Raw genomic sequence first — 19520 nt, forward strand, 5'->3', positions numbered from 1 at the left:
CAAGAAATGCTTACCGAGTTCCTATTATGTATCATGTGCTGGGGATATGGTGACAAATAAAATGGATATAACTCTGTTCCCAGTTTCCAGTCTATCGTGGGAGACAGACTAAAACTAACTTGAAGAACTTAATCTGTAATATGACTTTGGGAAAGACTGGTGTTGTTGCAAAAACTTCTATATCTCCTGGTTTCCCCCCTTCCTCTTCGGAACAGTTTTCTCAGCATTTATCTGAGACGCTGTCTCCCAGGCTTGAAGTCCTAAGAACGTCGAATAAAATATAACTCTCAACTTTTAGGTGGTGCATCTTTTTCAGTCAATAGAGCCACAGGACGTAGGCACTCAGGAAAGTTGTCAGGCCCTTAGAGGTCAGCAGGGCATCTAAATTTTGCTCAAAATGCAGTGAGAAAGAAGTTATTAAAGGGTATTCAGAAGAAGAGAACATAATCTGATTGGTGTTTTAAAAGGATCACCCTGGCTGCTGGTGGGTGATTAACTGTAGAGACTGTCAACTAAAAAAAAAAAAAAAAAAAAATGCACCACCTAAAAGTTGAGAATTATGTTTCTTTGGCGGACAAAACTGAGCACTTAAACCCAGGATGCAGCCTCTCGGACAGCTCTGAGGGACCGCTCCGAAGAGGTAAGGGGGGAGCCGGGATATGTAGGAGTTTTTGCAACAAAGACCAGGTGGTTGGAACATCAAAAGATTACTGTTAAAAAAAAAAAAAAAGATTACTGTTAATTACAGAAAACAGACATCTCAAGTTAAGGAATTTAGCACTTTTCTGTGTATGGAAAGATGCAAAAGTCTGGGCTCACTGAAATCATTCCTTTGATGTGCACCTCAGCTATCTGGGGCCAGTATCCTGTACTTTCTCACCCTGAGTCTCCTCAGAGTGCACCGTCGGGGGTGGCTGCAGTGGGTGACTTCTAGGTGCATCCTGTTTCTATCCTGAGTCCCGTGGCTGTAATGTGATGACTGTGATGTGATGCAACATCCTTTGTTTTCGGATAGGGCAGCCAACGTTGTTTCATTGACAAGAGGATTAAGTGGAAGCGGAAGACCAAGAGACTATTGAAATGGTCTAAGTGAGAGATGGTTGTATTCTGAACCAAGATGATGGCAGTAGAAACAGAAGGGGATCTATTTTGTTGGAGGATGGATAGAATTTGCTGATGGAGTAAACGTGGGGAGTGAAGAAGAGAGAAATTAAGAATCTCAATTACTGAAGCTGACTGTTCTGAGAGTATGTGATTCTCTTCTAAGCATTTCTCATGGTGCGTTTATTGTCCTATTGTCACATATCATCTTTTTAATGGAGAGGATTTACCCTTAACACCTTCTATAGCACTAGCATACACTGCGTGGTGTCGTAGGTATAACTCCTGCCAATTGGTCTCCTTTCTCGCAACCTGAGACGTGTTCTAAGATGAGAACCATATTTAGGAAAGTACATTTCATAACAATTCTAAATTAAGATTGATAATCTTAGATAGCAAACAAAGCTGTGGTCCACTTCCTCCAACGTATTTTCACGTGTATCATCTCATTTCATTTTCAGAAAACCAGTCCCTCAGAGAAGCATGAAGCGCCGTGATGAACGACTTGGAACTGAGGACATGGGAGGTGTGGGCAGGTCTAATAGAGAACTTAGGGCTTGTCTTGTAGTGACAGCTGACACAGCACCCAGAGGTTCCACCCAATTCTCTTACCATCTCCTAAGTGCTTGGTTAACTGCATTGCAGCGTAACTCTTTTTGTTTCTTCCATTCCCTATATTCAAGCTTCTAGGGCAATCCCTATCTCTTATTGTACAGGGGTGGGTGGGGCTCAACTGTATTTAATTCAACATATCTTGGAACAACTTTAATGGATTGTTGATGAATTTGGAAGCTGTTCTTTCTCAATGCATAGAAATGCACAATCATCAAGAAATATTATCCCGGCTGCAGGAGGGGGAAACCCCTTGACAAAATGAAAAATGAACTCTCCTGCAACCATATTGGAATTCCTCATTTCCTTCTCTCACATGCACGTGCTGGTGGCAAGAGAGACAGAAAAATGAAATAAATGGATGAGTAATTTATTGTAAAGAATATCTTGACGTGGCAGCTGTCAAGGAAGAAATCATATTATGGTTTCAATGGTTAATACATTTTTCTTCTAAATAAGAAGTCTGGTACTGTAGACTGAAAAAAATGCACTACCTAAAAGTTAAGAATTATGTTTTATTTGGCGAACTTCCTGAGGACTTAAGCCCAGGAGACAAGTTCTCAGACAGCTATAAAAGGGAGTATTCCTAAGAGGTAAGGGAGGAGCCAGGATATACAGGAGTTTTGCAAAAACAAACTAGGTAGTTAAACATCAAAAGATTTCTGCTAATTAAAGAAAAAACAAACATCTCAAGTTAATGAATTTAGCGCTTTTCTATGTATGGGAAGATGCAAGAATCTGGACTCATGGAAATCATTCCTTTGATATGCACCTTAACTATCTAGGGTCAGTATCCTGTTTTTCTCCATCCTGAATCCCCTCAGGGTGCACAGTCTTGGCTCAAGTGGCTGATGGCCTGATGGCTGCAACATCCTTTGTTTACTGGTAAGGCTGGTGACACTCTTCATCCACAGAACCTGATAAGTAGCTGCCACCTTCTTAAATAGCCCTCGACACTCACTTTTTAATTCCAGAATATCACTGAGAAGTATTGGCAGTAGGCCCAGAATATTGGGTTATTCCATCATAAAATCTTACATCATTATTACTTTTTCCCAGAATTGTATAATACTTGAAATCCATGAACTGCTATAAAAAATGTGACAGACATTCAACACTGTTCATTTTTTTTTCTTTGTACCTATTATTAAAAATTAAATTATCTAATGTCTTAGGACTTGCAAAAAATGTGAATTTTGGGTTATGTTACTATTATACAAACACATTTTTAAAAATAAAAATCTAGAGTTTTCCCCTAAATTTGACATCCATGAATTGATATACCCATGTATATGTCTCTATATGTCTCTCTCAGTATATAGTTTTGAGGGAGATGGTGAGAAGTCACTAAGCTGTAAGGACATTTGTCACTTGGAAACGACCTTCTTTATTGTCAAATTAACATGTGCATATATACAATGGTTTTCTCCAGACACGTGATTCTGGGAAAGTTAATTGGATAATATTATTGTTATTATCTGATATTGTTTCTTCTGGGGCACACAGTATGCAGAAAATCAGTTTAGGATGTGCTCCCTGTCTCCAGATGGCTTTGCTTCATCCTTCTCTGTAAGCTATGGCTTTAATATCCATCTTAGCTCAGGGCTGTTGTTTTGCATTGGCACCCCACTCATTCCTTTACGTAAAATGAAAACAATTTAACCAATAAACTGAAGACATTTCACTGTATTGTATGCATGCCACAGACATCCTTATAACAAAACTAACAGATGCGGCCTTAGATGCCACCAAGAACTCAAATAGGAGGCGGATACTCCACTTATTCTAAAACTGTGTAGAAATGATTACAATTAGCTTTGAAAACAAGTCCACGCACTTGAAGTGCAAAAAAATCTGTAGCATTTTGTGTAGAGCTTCCAGCAGCTTTGTTAATGATACACTCTGCAGAGGAAATGGTTGCTTCCTGGTGCTGAAGATTAGGGAAAAGTTTGCAAGGACAATTATAGTCTACATCAGGGGTCAGTAAACTAACAAATCTGGCAGCTGCCTCGTTTTGTAAATAAAGTTTTATTGGAAGACAGCCATGTCCATGGCAGAGTTGAGTGGCTGTAAAGACTGTCTGGCCTGCAAAGCCTGAAATATCTGTAGTCTGATCTTTTACAGAACTGTTTGTGGACCCCTGTGGATGTAGACACATCAACAAATACAGATATAGATACAGAAATACAGTATATGATAATGACATTTCACAATTTTACTGTGGGATGACCTATGAATAATGAATCTGAATATTAGATATGATTTTTTCTGTAAATAGAATAAATTTCTTAGCAAATGTTCAACCCTTGATGTGAGTTCCATTCTTCCTGTCTCCCATGACAATGTATACAGTTATTATGGCATTGAACTGCTTTCTAATACCCATGTTCCCTTGAGATGTTCCCTAAGCAATCCATCAATTCAAAGAATGAATCAAAACAGTGACTTGCTATTGTGGGATGTAAATTTTTAACTTTTCAGCAGGTTTCCTCAACTTGAGATGTAAAGAGTCCATATCAATTAAAAGCTTTTTGCATCCTATGTGAAAATTCCTAGATAACATTCAGCTTAGAAAACTGAAGTTTAACCTTTAATGTTTCTTGTAGAAATAAGCCTTTCAGTGAATAAATAATTGCTGAACAACTACCATGCCAGGCCCTGTACCAGATATCAGGGAGACATCCATGGCCCCTGTCGTCTTGAGCTTAGTACTTACTTCTTACATAAGGTCTGTCCTTTCATTTAAAGCTGCGACTGGGTAGTGCACAAAGGCAACACCAACATAATCCCTAACTGCTGAGACTTCCAGAGCGATGGGAAATCGCTCCACACCTGCACGAAAATGCCTGGTTCTATGGAGCATCAAGAAGGAACCGGATGTAATACTGGTAGCCAAAATTTACGTTCAAGTTGCATTGAGTTAGATTGCTAAGTGTGAGGCCCCGCAGAATGGTTTACAATGTATTTATTTAAAAAATAGAACCACATCCCAAAATATATTTAAATGAGGAAGAAACTAAGCATATGACTAAGTTGGTGCTTAGCAATGTAATGAGTGAAGAGTTTTAGTTACATAAAAAGAATGAGGAAAACAAACACAGAGAAACCCTTTAATTTTTTGTCCATGTTTGTCAATTAAAACCGAGAATAAACCACTTAGAAACTTCTAATCAGAGTCTCATTGCAATTTTGTCCCATTTTTCAATGGCAGAGATTCGTATTTAGATTTCCTTTTTATTTGAGGGGATTGCTAGCCTTATGTATTTCTGAACTGAAAATAAATTTTTTTATGATTATAAAAATAACAAGTGTTCATATAGTGTTTCAGCAATACATAATTTATCCAATACTTTTAAGTGGAGAACATGAAATACAAGCACTCAAAATTCTACCATTCTTGATAATGGCGCTATTTATTGAGTGTTCACTGTGCCAGCTACAGTAGGTGATTTACACACACTATTTCATTACTATAAGGACCCCTAATGCTACCAGTTATACAGTATCTACTATTGTGACCCCCATTTTGCTGATGGGGAAACTAAGGTTGAGAGAAATTAAGTAACTTTTGCCCCTGGTAGCATCAGGGGTTCTTGTATAGAATTCAGAGGGTCTTCAAACCTGGACAAGAAACCCGGATTTTTAATTTCATTGACCTCTAGCTGACATTTAACATTTCTTTGTCATAAATGTAAGCAATGAGCTACATTAGTATTGTTGTACCCTAGACTCTTTCGCAATAGAAATCACATGTATTTTTATATCACACTACAACTGCTGCACAGATGTCTCCAAATATTGCTTACACTCGTCACTGCTTTGAAATGATAATAGTTATTAGATGTGCTTCCAGATCTTGTGGTTTGTATATTACTATAACAATCACATTTAAAAATATTTTGATAACTTTAATACAACCAGCTTACTTTGTAATGCTACGTATTTTATTTTAGACGTTTAGAAACATTGAAAAAGGGGTCTTCAGGCTTCACCAGACTGCCAAAGGGACACATGGCACAAGAAGGGTAGGGGCCCCTTGGTAGGGAGTGAGCTGAAATGCACACACAGGTGGTCTGACTCCAGAGCTTGGGCTCAGGCTTGTGACAACTCTGTCATTCTGCCTGCCCTTGGACTCGTGTTCACATTTTAGTGAAGATATTTTCAGCTCTCTCTCCAATTTGGAGAGAATTGATTAAGTGGTGATTAGGCAAACTCAGGGAAAAGTCAAGGAAACATTCTTAGGAAAAAAAACCCTTCCCTTCTTCCTCTTATTCTCAAGGAGGCAGGGGAATTGGGGCTTGCCATTATCTGGGCCTCTGGGGTGAATTGGGGGAGCAGTTTCAAGGCCACCAAGGAACTGTATCCCTGGGAACGGGACAGGTCATAGACCAAGTTGACCTACAAGTGTAAAGACATCAGAGATATTCTCAAACAGAAAAAAACCCAGAGATACCACACTTGTGAACTCTTGGGGAAAAAATAAAACCAAATTCCTTAATGACAAAGTCCAGTCACTCAAAAGATTGGAAAGGACTGGGTGCAGTGCTCAATTTTTAAAACAAAAAAAACCTCTCAATAGCTATAAAGCTCTGAGAAAAAGAAAGTGTTACCTAAAAAAAGTTATCCTTTGAATACAAACATAAGACATATTTTCAAGGAAGCAAAGAACACTTTCTGACAGACCCACCACTAGCCCAGTGGCACTTTTGCAGTGACTATAAAGTCTCCCCTCTTCAACGCACCTGACCACCTGCTGGAACATATTCCTTACAAATGGACAAATTGCACTGTGGACAGCCTGGACAACCATGCATGGCAGCCCTGCTTCCTGACAATACCAATAGTGATGAAATCCAGCCAAATAAAGAGAAAAATCAAGATAAGGAATTCAGAAAAGAGCCTGCATTTCAGAGACTGGTGGTATAGTAAATGTAGTAAGTATGGAAATATGGGCTTTAAAACCATAGGGATTATATTGATAGAAATTAACTATTAAAATAATTGACAACATAAAAACAGTACAACAGAAGTCAGGAAATGAAGAAGGGATAATATCAATCATCTCTCATGGAAGGAAATAAATAAAAACTTTCAAAACTTTAAGTATAGAGTTTAAAAGAAATCTTCCATCTATAGTAGCCCCTGGAGATGTATAGAGTGATGTCTCAGCTTTAGGCAAGACAGTGTTTGAGCCGATCTTTGTTCTTTATGTTAGCAAACTGATGCTCTGATTTCCATGTGCTTGGGTCATCCATGGGAGATGGATCCATACAGGTCTGCTGACAAAATTAGGTGTCTGATTGTGCAGGAGGGGGCCAGGCTATGCACCCTGATGACAAACACATCCCATGTATTCTCCTGGAAGACAGCTAGCTGTTTTTCCCTGGCTATGCTCCAGTCCAACCACAAGCCTTTCCATATGAAACTTCTGCAACACTTCTAGCTCATTCCATTTTTCCTTACAGCTTGTCCTGATGATATGAGTTCAGAATATCTGTTTGTGATGTGGAGTTTATGAATAGATTCATGTAGAAGGAATTTTGACTTCTGGCTATAATTCTGGACCTGCCACACAATTTATCCCCAACTTCTCTAATCCTTCCAATATTTCTGGTAAATGGAAATTGCTAATATGGCAGATACTGGCTACTCGTTCACTAAACAAACCTGTTTTTTTTCTTCCCGCACAAACAGCTTCACTACATTTCCCAGCTTCCCTTGCAATAGAATGTGGCCATGTGACTGAGTTCTGGCCAATAGAATGAGGAGGAGGTTATATACATCACTCCGGACACAGCCATAAAAGTCTCTGGGCTGTCTTACAGCGAGCTCTGAAGAGGACTCCAAGAGCCTAGCCCAGGAGCAGGCAAACTTCTTCTTAAGGAGCTAGATAGTAAATATTTCTGGCTTGTGGGTCACACAGTCTCTGTCACAACTACTCAGTGCTGCTGTTGTAGGGCAAAAGCAGCCATGAATAACATACAAAGAAATGGACGGGGCTGTACTCTGAGAAAATTATATTTACCAAACCAGGAGGCTGGCTCACAGTTCATAGTTTGTTGATCCCTGCACGAGAGGATGGCAGAGCCACAAGATGGAAGGAGCCTGGGTTCCTGAATGGCTGCCTGGGAAGCACTCCCTTCCACCCATGAAAGCACTTACTCTAATTCAGCAAGATGGAAACTTCAAAAGACACTGTACTGAGTTTCCAGGCAGGGGGAAACCAAGTCTAAACATTCATTGCTCTCACACCTGGGTATTTCATGTGAAATGCTTTGGGGCCTCAGTGATGCTAGTTTCTCCAATTCTCTACTCACCAGTGACAGTTTAAAAAATATGAAGAATCATAAAAGCTGTGTCAGTTTTAAAATCTCCCATTAATAATTGTATTAGGGAGTATTATACTTAAAATTCAGCCTTTTAAGATGCTGTTCTTACAAAAAGAAATATAACTGGTTACTTATGCAGGTATTTTTATAAATCAGATGTGAAGTATTGCTTTCTGTTCATCAGCTGCCACAGGCTGGAGCTGCCTGCCTTGGCTTTTCAAGTGCAGTTCCATTACTGAAATTGCTCACTGTCGCCGAGGATCAACAGGGTTGCTTGGCTGCAGATTCAGATCCGTGGCTAATGAAAGATTCCACTGTTGATGCAATCTCTACAAACTCTGGCATTGAAACTCAGATGTTAAGGATGCTTGAGATTGCTGGCCTATTCAAGTTTCAGTGGTTTGGAATCTCATCCTTTGCATTAATCCGCCTGGTGATTTTTGCTGTTCTTGTCACCTTTATTTATAAATAGTTAAGAACCAAAACAGTGCTTGGACCATAGCAGGCATAGAATACATAAACATTTGCTGAATGAAGTTCTTTTAAATTTAGTACACAACAACATATTATTAAATTAGCCCCACATCCAGAGTTATTAAACTTTTCTTGCCAAGTCCCCTGTAACAACAATAACAACAAAACTAGTAAGAGAAACTGGCGCATGTTGGGAGGTAATTTTTAGTGGCTGACAGAGAGGGTCAGGGTGGATCAGGGAGCTTGACACCTGTCCTCATAGGGTGTCATCTGGATTGCCTGAATAGGCAGTTGTTGATGTAAGAAACTTTTCTGATTACTTGTCGAAAATAACTCGCAGCAATTATAAAAATTTATCTGGTATAAAAATGCGACTAAAACATACAGATGAAGTTCTCAAAAATTCACGTGAATCACATTACCCAGAATAAAGTGGCATTCTTAGACAAATGACTTTGAAATCTCTCTCTACCTTTTTTTTTAGTAGTGAATATTTGGATGGTAAAAAGGTCTTCCTGATGTAAGTGTGTAAGTTTTATGGTGCCCTTACCTTCCTAAAATATTACTCTTTCACTAGGATCACCTGTGGTTTCAGGCTGTTTGATATGGGGGGCCAGGTAAGCCAATGGCCTAAGTGGAGTGTTTAAAGGGGACTTGGAGAGAACTTACCTTGTTCATTTCTTTCTCTATCAATTTTTTATTTATTTTGATAAGGCTACAAAAATAATCGCTTCTTATGAAATTACGCTCAACTTTATTACAGCAATTCTGTGGCAATATTAAACCTTGAAAAGGTAATAGCAAAGTATGTGAAGTAAGCCATTTTCTATTTTAAATGTCAGGCAAAAGGGAATACCCTGCATATTCAACACTGGCAGCTTTTTTCCTGAAGAATGTTCAGCACATGACGGCATATCTTGAAAGAACGATTGATATTTTATTTTAACAACACTTGAAATTTTAAAATTTATGGCTATCACCTAAAAATTCTATTGTAAGCAATGAAATAATCAAGGAATTCAGCTAAAAATGACTGATAAAATATTTTCTAGGGCTTCCCTGGTGGCGCAGTGGTTGAGAATCTGCCTGCCAATGCAGGGGACACGGGTTCGAGCCATGGTCTGGGAAGATCCCACATGCCGTGGAGCAACTAGGCCCGTGAGCCACAACTACTGAGCCTGCGTGTCTGGAGCCTGTGCTCCGCAACAAGAGAGGCCGCGATGGTGAGAGGCCCGCGCACCGCGATGAAGAGTGGCCCCCACTTGCCACAACTAGAGAAAGCCCTCGCACAGAAACGAAGACCCAACACAGCCATAAATTAAAAAATAAATAAATTAATTAATTAATAAAATTAGAAAAAAAATTGGGTTGGCCAAAATGTGCCTTTGGTTTAAAAAAAAAATTTTTTTTTTCTAAATTTTTATGCATGAAACCCCAGTTTTGCCTTTTCAAATAAGGAATAAGAGAAATCTCTAACAAAACTGTTAAAAGCTACACATCCAGTTACAAAATCTGAAAATAAGAGTAACATCTTAAAAATGAATGGAATGAGGGCTTCCCTGGGGGCGCAGTGGTTGAGAATCTGCCTGCCAATGCAGGGGACACGGGTTCGAGCCCTGGTCTGGGAAGATCCCACATGCCGTGGAGCGACTAGGCCCTTGAGCCACAACTACTGAGCCTGCGCGTCTGGAGACTATGCCCCGCAAAAAGAGAGGCTGCGATAGTGAGAGGCCCGCGCACCACAATGAAGAGTGGCCCCCACTTGCCACAACTAGAGAAAGCCCTCGCATAGAAACGAAGACCCAACACAGCAAAAAATATATAAATAAATAAATAAATAAATAAGTCAGGAGCTCTTTAAAAATAAATAAATAAATAAATAAATAAAAATAAAAAATAAAAAATAAAAATGAATGGAATGAGATAGGGATTATTAATCCTGAACCGTACATTCAATCAGAGAAATGCATCACCACTGGTCACCTTTCAAAAATTACATAATCCCTTCAAAAACTCCCTAAGGCAAGTCTAATCTTGAAGTTGGGCGAGAATAAATAGCTGGTTCAAAGCACTTAAACAGTAAACAGAAGCCACAAATTCAATCTAGGCTCCTTTGACTTTTCAGTCCATGCTCTTTTTGCCACAGCAGACTGCTGAATTCACGCTTCACACAGCAGACATTGAAGTAGTCTTCTCACCCCAATTCATCTTCTCACCACCTGACTTAGTGTTTTCTTTGTTAAAGTGACAGATTAGCAGGTAACATAACTACTTTAAAAAGCAGTTGGGAAATTCAACAGGGTACAGTGTGTGTAAGTGGAGCGTACCTTCATTGCCCAGATTTGGCTTCTGAAGAGCACATGCACATGTCCCAGTTGGTCTGGCTTGGAGACATTGTACCCTTATTTGTGTTAGTGTAAATTATTAATGGGTCTCCTGTAGTTGGCAGAATGATGGCCTCCCCAAAATGTTCACATCCTAATCCCTGGAAGCTGTGAATGTGTTACCTTACATGGTAAAAGGAACTTTGCAGATGTGATTAAGTTAAGCATTTTGAGATGGTGAGATTATCCTGGGTTATCTGGGTGGGCCCAATGTAATCACATGAGTCCTTACAAGGGAAGCAGGAATGGCAGTCAGATTTGAAGATGCTCTGACTGCTGGCTTTGAAGATGGAGGAAGGGGCCACGAGCCAAGGAAGCAAGCAGCCTCTAGAAGCTGGAAAGGGCAAGGAAACAGGTTCTCCCCTAGAGCCTCCAGAAGCCACCCAGCTCTGCTAACACTTGATTTTAACCAAGTGAGACTTCTGATCTCCAGTACCGTACGGTAATAAATCTGTGTTGTTTTTAACTATTAAGTACATGGTAATTCGTTACAGTAGCCACAGGAAACCAATACCCTTTCAATTTCAAAAGTGTCCTTGTGTTCAATAAGCAAGGGGATGGAGTTCATAACTGGTCAAGCTTTGACCTTGAAAAGCCAGCACACCATCAACTTGAAAACTTCCTATGTGAATCTCTTCCTGGGTTTGGTTTTAAGGGGTGTCTGAGGCCCAGTAAAGCTCATCTCCTGTAATTTCCATGGATTGCTATAGATTTACTGTTCTGGATTCAATAGTGTTGTTAGGTACTAAAGAACAGAAATATATGACCACTTCTCAAAAGTTTTGTAAAACTAGAGTTTGCAAGAGCACTATACCATGTAGATAGTCCACTTCAGAATTAGGTCTTTTGCTTCCTTGGGATGTGGGGCTTTACTGCTCAGTCAGCACAAGACGTAGAGAAGCTGCAGACAGTGGACTGATGGGTGGGGAAAGGAATGGATTTTTTCCAAGGATGGAAGGTGAGAAAAAGCAAATAATCAATGTTGGGCAGGAGAGCTTCATTTAATCATTTAGTTCTGCCTGAGTAAGCAACATCTGTGAGCAAATAGCCCTCCTCTCTCAACTTGTAGATATTTATAACTAGACCAGAAGGTTGTTTAAAGACATCGTGATTAGGTGAAAGGTAAACTCTGACTGCAGACTGTAGTAAAACCAAATGAGATCAGGTCACGGGTTAATCGTCAGTACTGAGGTATGAGTCCCCTCCCCGTTATCCCTCTCACATTCTTGCCCAGCTTCCTCCAGTGAGGGGAACCCCCAAGACAGTCTAATCCACTTTCGGATGACTCGGATGTTAACCTTGTTAACAAGGTTTCTTTCTATTTCACTATAATCTTATAACCTTCACCCTTTGGTCCTAGTGCCACCTGCTTGCAGCCACATAGATTGTCTGAACCAATGACTCTCAATTCTGGCTGCACACTAGGGTCAACTGGGGAGTCTTTAAAAATCTAATGTCCAGGCTGCACTGCAGGCCACTTAAATACAGAATCAGTGAGAGTGAGACCCAAGCATCAGTATTTTAAAAACTCTTCAGGTGATTCCAATGTGTAGTCAAGGTTGAGGGGTACTGGCTTAAACTCTCTTCCACACTATACTCTTTAAATAGTTAAAGACGCCCTGACCTGAAAGGAATCTTCTCTTCCTCAGGCTGTGACTTTCAACCATCTCCTTAAAGCAGACAATGTGAGGCAACTAGCAGTCAGTACTAAGCTGCCCTGGAGAGGAGTGGTGTCAGGAACCACGAGGGAAGACTTGGTGGCCCAAAGGCCATGGTGGGCTTGAATTGGTTCCTTCCATGGTTTTAAAACTATAACCAGATAGATACTTCCAAGGACACTAGCAAGAAAATGAAAAGGCAACCATAGGGTAGGAGAAAATATTTGCAAATCATATATCTGACAAGTATCCAACGTATATAAAGAAATACTATAACTCAATAAAAGACAAATAACCCAACTAAAAATGGGCAAAGAATCTAAATAGATATTTTTCCAAAGAAGATATATAAAAATATAACCACCTTCTCCCACTGCCCCAAATACACACACAGACACACACACACACACACACACAACTGATATCATCATTTTTAAATTTTGCAAAACTTGCCAAGATTTTTCATTGACCATAAACTACTCTTAATGATAAAAGTACCCCCAATAAGCAGTTTTTAAAAATCAATTTTCTGCGATGGCTCATCTGGCTGTGGTGGGAAACCTGCACGCCGCCCAGACCTGCCCTGCTGCCAGCTCTGGAGAGCCTCCCATCTGGGAAGCCCACGGTCAATTTCAGAGGCAGGCAAGCTGGGTCCTGGGGAAAAACATCCTGGATTTTCCAAATAATGACTACTTGATTGCAAATTCAAGCATTGCTTGGAAGATTCTTTTAGAAATTAAGGAAAAGGAATTTTTTAACGATTTAAATAGAGAATTTAGCTTATTTCTTTGCAGATATTAAATACTATTGTTCATAAAACAGAGAACAGTAAAAGGCAGTGTTTATTCAAGAAGTGATGTGGTATCATCTGTAAGTACAGGAGAGTGAAGGGAAAGGAGAAATAGAGCATTTGTCTATGTCATATGACATAGCCCATAATATTAACATGGCTTTGTGAATACTGCCTCTATACAAGGTTCCTGATTGGTCAATAGGATTCTCAAATTATTGTAAAGATATTTGTTTCAAAAAAGAAATGAAGTCAATTACGAGATTTATTTAAAAATTGTTTCAAAAAAATTGAAATATAGAATGTGAGCAAAGATTTAGTACAAGCTTATTCCCCAAATTATTTATAATAGCCAAAAAGAGATACCACTTGAATTCAATAAGCAGGGATTGTTCAATCAGTGGTTCTCAATGTTTAGCAACGAGTGGAGACATTTTTGACTGTCAAGACTTGCAGGCTGCTATTGGCATCGAGTGGGTCAAGGCCAGGGATGCTACTAAACATCCTATAATGCACAAGACAGGTCCCCTCCCCCCACAAAGAATCATCTGGTCTAAAATGTCAATAGTACCATGGTTGAGAAACCTGGGATTAAATAAATTAAAAGTATAGCCATTCCATGGAATACTATATATCTACAAAAATAATCTCAACTCTGGCTGTGTATTAGGATATGTGATGAACCATCTGAAGAGCTTCTAAAAGTTCCCACTACTGACCAATCAGGATCAGACTCTCTGGGGTAGGGCCTGGGCCTGGCTATGGGTTTTATTTTTTTTAAATAAAACTTTATTAAATCAAATAAGTGGGAATGTCTGTTTCCTAAGAAAGGCAGTTACAAAGGATAATAGCTGGTATGGGTTTGTTGACTTGGCTTTGAGCCTTATGGTCTCAAACCGTTGGAACGGCTATGTTTTGTATTTTCTCCAGGTGATTATAATGCACAGTCAGGGTTGAGAACCACTCATTCACATTCACATTATATACAGATATTAAAAGACAAGGAAATATATACATGCTAAGTTTATTTGTTAATTTTTTAAAGATTTTTTTTTTTGATGTGGACCATTTTTAAAGTCTTCATTGAATTTGTTACAATATTGCTTCTGTTTTATGTTTTGGTTTTTCGGCTGTGAGGCATGTGGGATCTTAGCTCCCTGACCAGGGATCGAACCCACACCCCCTGCATTGGAAGGTGAAGTCTTAACCACTGGACAGCCAGGGAAGTCCCTACATGCTAAGTTTAAACAAAGCACGTAACAAAGCAGTATGCATGGTGTAATTAAATTTAAAAATATATATGGAGCTTCCCTGGTGGCGCAGGGGTTGAGAATCTGACTGCCAATGCAGGGGACATGGGTTCGAGCCCTGGTCTGGGAAGATCCCACATGCCGCGGAGCAACTAGGCCCGTGAGCCACAACTACTGAGCCTGCGCGTCTGGAGCCTGTGCTCCGCAACAAGAGAGGCCGCGATAGTGAGAGGCCCGCGCTCCGCGATGAAGAGTGGCTCCCGCTCGCCGCAACTAGAGAAAGCCCTTGCACAGAAACGAAGACCCAACACAGCCAAAAATAAATAATAAATTAATTAAAAAAAAATGAACTGCAAATATGTGTACTACAAAAATAATATGCACTGTAAATGGTACCAATGTATAACAATACTTATCTGTATTTTCTGACTTTCTCACAACTGATATGTATTTCTTTGTAACAAAAGATAACAGGTCACTCAAGAAAACATTTCAGCAATTTCTTATAAAACTAAACATGCTACAACCATAAGCCCAGCAATTGTACTCTTGGTTGTTTATTTCAGAGAAATGAAAAATCTGTTCACACAAGAACGTGTACATGAATGTTCATAACAGTTTTACATGTAATAGCCTCAAACAGAAACAACCCAGAGTCCTTCACTGAGTGCGTGGTTAAATAAATTGTAGTACACCCATACTGTGGAATAGTACTCAGCAATAAAAAAGGAGCTACTAATATATAAAACAATATGGATGAATCTCCAGAGAATTATGCTGAGAAATCATGCTGTGAAAAAAGTCGATCCCAAAAGGTTACATACTGTACAATTCCATTTACATGGAAGTGACAAATTTAGAGAAATGGAGAATAAATTAGTGGTTTCAAGGGGTTAAGGAGGTGGGTGAGAGACAGGTAAGCATGGCTATAAAAAGGCAACAAGAACAACCCTTGTGGGGATGGAAATATTCTGCACGTTAACTGTGTTGATGTTAATATCCTGATATTATACCACAGGTTTGCAAGACGTCACCAATGGGGGAAACTAGGTAAAGGGTAAATGGGAACTCTGTATTATTTCTTAAAACTGCATGTGTATCTACAATTATCTTGAAAGTTTGATTTAAAGAAAGACAATAAGAATCAATTTTGACTAGAGAAAACACCTATTGTGTTTTCTTACCTTAAGGAAATGTATCTGTTAAATGGTAACGAAATATAAGTGTATAGTGAAAAGCATTGCTTTAAGAATTAAAAAACATCTATGACACCTCCAAATAGGTGAGTACAGGAATGTAATTTTCGGATAACACAGGTTCCCTTCTGATGGCACGATGACAGGGTACTACACGGTTTCCTCTTCCCCAAAGTTACTTATCCTAAGTTAGCAGTAACATACAAATGATGAGAGGAGAAGATGAATTTTGGAGAATTAGAATTTACCTGGTTCATCAGCCTTCCCAGTTCCTGATGCTTGTTTATGTAGAGAGCCCCAGGTCTAACCAAAAGTCAGTGGAAGTATGAGGAGTGACAGACTCAGACAGGAACAAGCACTGCTCAGGGACCCTTTTCAGGTATTTGTTCTCAAATTCAGAGAACATCAGCCTCACGGAGGAGCAGACGCCCCCAGGTGCACCCCCAGATGCTGATTCTGTGGCTCAGGGGTGTGGCCCAGGAATCTGCATTTTTAGCAAGTACCCCTGGTGAAAGCAGACTTTCCAGAGCACTGCTCTGAAGGATGCTGAGAGCCGAACTGGATCTGGACTGCCCAAGAAGTGAACATAGTCCTTCATCAAAACAATAGGTTTCAGTCATCTTTCCTCAAGGACGATTAAAGGGATTCTTCTAGTTGGACCTTATAAAGACAATTACAGGAGGAAGTGCTGAGAACAGAACTCATGCTGAGGAATGGACTAGATGTGGATGCGTAGCTGTAGAGGAGAGACAGAAAAATGGCAGCCACTGTGCTGTACTGATGAGACCCCGGCTGAGCAGTCCCCAGGGCTCTGGAAAAGAATTGGGTGTGTTTGGAGGGGGATTCTGAGGGAAGGTGGTCCTCCTAACACTGTGGTGGGGAGCAATGGGGGGAACATGCTGAGACTTTACTTTTTACCCTTATGAGGACCAGGGTGCACTCAGGAAACAGATTGCACCAACTAGACAAAACAAATTACCAACAACGTACAAATGCTGTCCAGCAATAGACAATTTCTTTAAGCTGCCATTTTTGCCACCACGCTTGGCAGAAGTTTCCCTGTAAAACAGGGACTCAGCATTTCATCCCTATCTGCTGCCATGGTTGCTTTCTTCACCTCTCATCTTCCAGATCTGCTTCTGGTCCTCCCAGCTGCCAACCTTGTTTGTGACCTCTTTTCCACCCGTGTCTGCTCTTCTTGGTCTGTTTCTTGGCTATGATTTTGGCTTAGCACAGTGATATTTCTGACCATTCACTTCTGCTGCTTGGCCTCTGGTCATCATCTCAAGTACATACTCCCTCCAGCTCAGCACTTCTCCGGGAACCTCCAAACCCAGTGTGACCTGGTTGAAGATGCCCTGCCCACCAAGATGCCCTATCAACTGGCCACATCCGTGAGAGGATGACATTACCTGTAATACTGCTGGTGAAGCACTTGGCTAGAAGTGGCCCAGAGCAGCGCCTCTTTTCTTCTGTCTCTTCTTCTTTGGCCTGTCCTAATTTGGTCTTATCTGTTTGGATATCCCTTACTCGTCCTTTTTCACACTGGTCATAGTCTCCACTGACTCTTATCAAGCGGGTCTCTTCTCACATACCAACTCTAGTCAATTGTTAATGAATCAGTGAGTGTAGTGTTTTAAAAATAGCCTCTCATAGCACACCTCAGTGGGCCATAACCAATGTCACACCTGCCTCAGGTGAGGATGTGGGTAGAGTCTTACACTTGAAGAGACTGCCATCTCGGTACTGAATAGTTTCTCCTTTAGGGCTGATATAATAGAAACTATTTTGAATGCATTAGCATTTTCCATTCATATTTGCTATAAAAATACATGCAAAACAGAAACTGCAGGAACTGTGTCTTTTCTCCAATGAGAATACACTCTTCCGATGCCTTTGGCAGAATCCATTTGGCAGCTATAGTTTGAGGATTGTACAAGTCTCCCTAGCTTTAGGCTGGAAAAAGAGTAGCTTCTGGGGTGAATGATGTCAGAAAAACTGTCCCCCATTATTTGAAAGCCTTTCCCTCTAGAGCTGTTTCTTATCTTTCACTATCAAATGTCTGTAGTGACTAGTCTCTTATGACAAAATGTTGCTTCAGTCTTACAGTTGGAATGTGAATTCCCAGGTCATAGGGGTTAGCACACAGAGGTGCATTCCTGCTTCTCAATGCAAAATCACAGAATTGGGGCCATTCCGCAGCAGAGTATTCCTACCTATATGCATTCCTTCCTACAAAGTATCATCTTCAGAAAGGAGCACTGACTCCACTTACCTTGTAGTGGAAGAGAAACAATCCACAGAACAAGCTGTACAGATCTGCGGTGAGCAGGGAGAGGTTGACCGAAGTGGCGCTGGTTTTCTTTATGACCACTGGCATGAAGCTGTAGAGACCAAACATGCAGGCACTAAAGCCAACGTAGAGCAGTCCTGATGGGGAGAGGAAAGAGAGGCGACGTCACAGCCTCTTCCAGGGCCTCTGTGGATCCACAGTGGGTGAAGGAAGGGGAATGGTGCCCCCCGACTTATCTTTCACTCTATTAACGGATGTTTATTATTGGGCAATACATAGCTAAAACATAAAGCAAAAAGTGAAAATCTGCACGTGGAACAAAAACCACATGCTTCTCACACATATATGATGTTTTGCTTCTTCCGGGAAGGAGTAACTCTTAGTGGCTACAGTCAGAACATAGGGTCAAGTCTTCTAAATTCTATTTCTGGTTGTGCTGTAAGTAGTTTCTAGTACCCATGTCTTTTAAAACTTTTTTCATTTCTTTTTTATTTGCAACATAGGAACGAAATTACTTGGTGTCATGTATTGCCCACAATGATGAATAACTACACAGTCCTTAAAATGGAAGGGCTTACATGACAAAGAGATGTGGACTAAGTCCGAGTACTGCACTGAAGTCCTAACTGTGTGACCTTGGGCAAATCACTTCATTGCTTTGACACAAGATGATCTGTCAGTTTCTTCCAGATCTGTGAATCCTGCTCAGCCCTACCGCCAATACCAGAGTCCTATTCCACCATCACTCTTCCTAGCATACCGTGAGCTCTCACATGCAGGCTCTGCTGTTTTAGAAATAGATAGGTAAATGCTTTGTAGACCATCAAAGAACGAAGTTTTGCAAAACAGAAAGATAAAAAAGACGAAAAAAATGCCCTTAAAATGCTATATGATCAGTCCCTCATCCTCTGAAATTCTCTCTCTCTTTCTCTGTCTCTCATTATAACTAGATACACAATTGTTAATACTAATTCCATAAGTACATAATTTTGTTGAGTCCCAAACAGAAGATTATGGCTAAATCTAGAGTTTGGTTCATCACTTCCTAGATGTTGACGTAACACAAATGTAGAAAAATTATGCTCATTTCTCTACCTTGAAAGAATAAGGCATAGAATAAGCATAAGTAATGCGATTCAGTGGATCTCTGGGCATTTTTATATAATAAAATATCCAACATTTCCAAAGGAACCTTGATTACATGTGTCTGCTTCAGGCTGTGGGCAGATTACTTCCCTTGAGTCCTATGAATTTTGGAGGATTTGGTAGGTACTAGACATGCAGTCCCTTTGACTGTGAAGAACAGGGATCCCTCCATGGAGAAATTTGGTTTTCCCATATGAAAAGCATTTCAGGGCATGAATCATTATTCTATATGTTTCTGATATTTGAGGAAAGTTTCAGGAAAGCCATGCCAAGTCTATATAAGAATT

The 19520-nt window shown here is 40.1% G+C and overlaps 1 protein-coding gene across 1 annotated transcript in view; it reads right to left on the reverse strand.

Annotated features, from left to right (window-relative positions):
• SLC35F1 (solute carrier family 35 member F1) overlaps positions 1-19520 on the reverse strand; it is a 399640-nt gene that overhangs the window by 13337 nt on the left and 366783 nt on the right. Inside the window, exon 7 of the mRNA XM_036872250.1 lies at positions 18070-18224. Coding sequence (XP_036728145.1) covers positions 18070-18224 — 155 coding nt within the window. The remainder of the gene's footprint in view (positions 1-18069; positions 18225-19520) is intronic.

This window comes from Balaenoptera musculus, chromosome 12 (assembly GCF_009873245.2).
Source record: "Balaenoptera musculus isolate JJ_BM4_2016_0621 chromosome 12, mBalMus1.pri.v3, whole genome shotgun sequence".
In the NCBI taxonomy this organism is placed as follows: domain Eukaryota; kingdom Metazoa; phylum Chordata; class Mammalia; order Artiodactyla; family Balaenopteridae; genus Balaenoptera; species Balaenoptera musculus.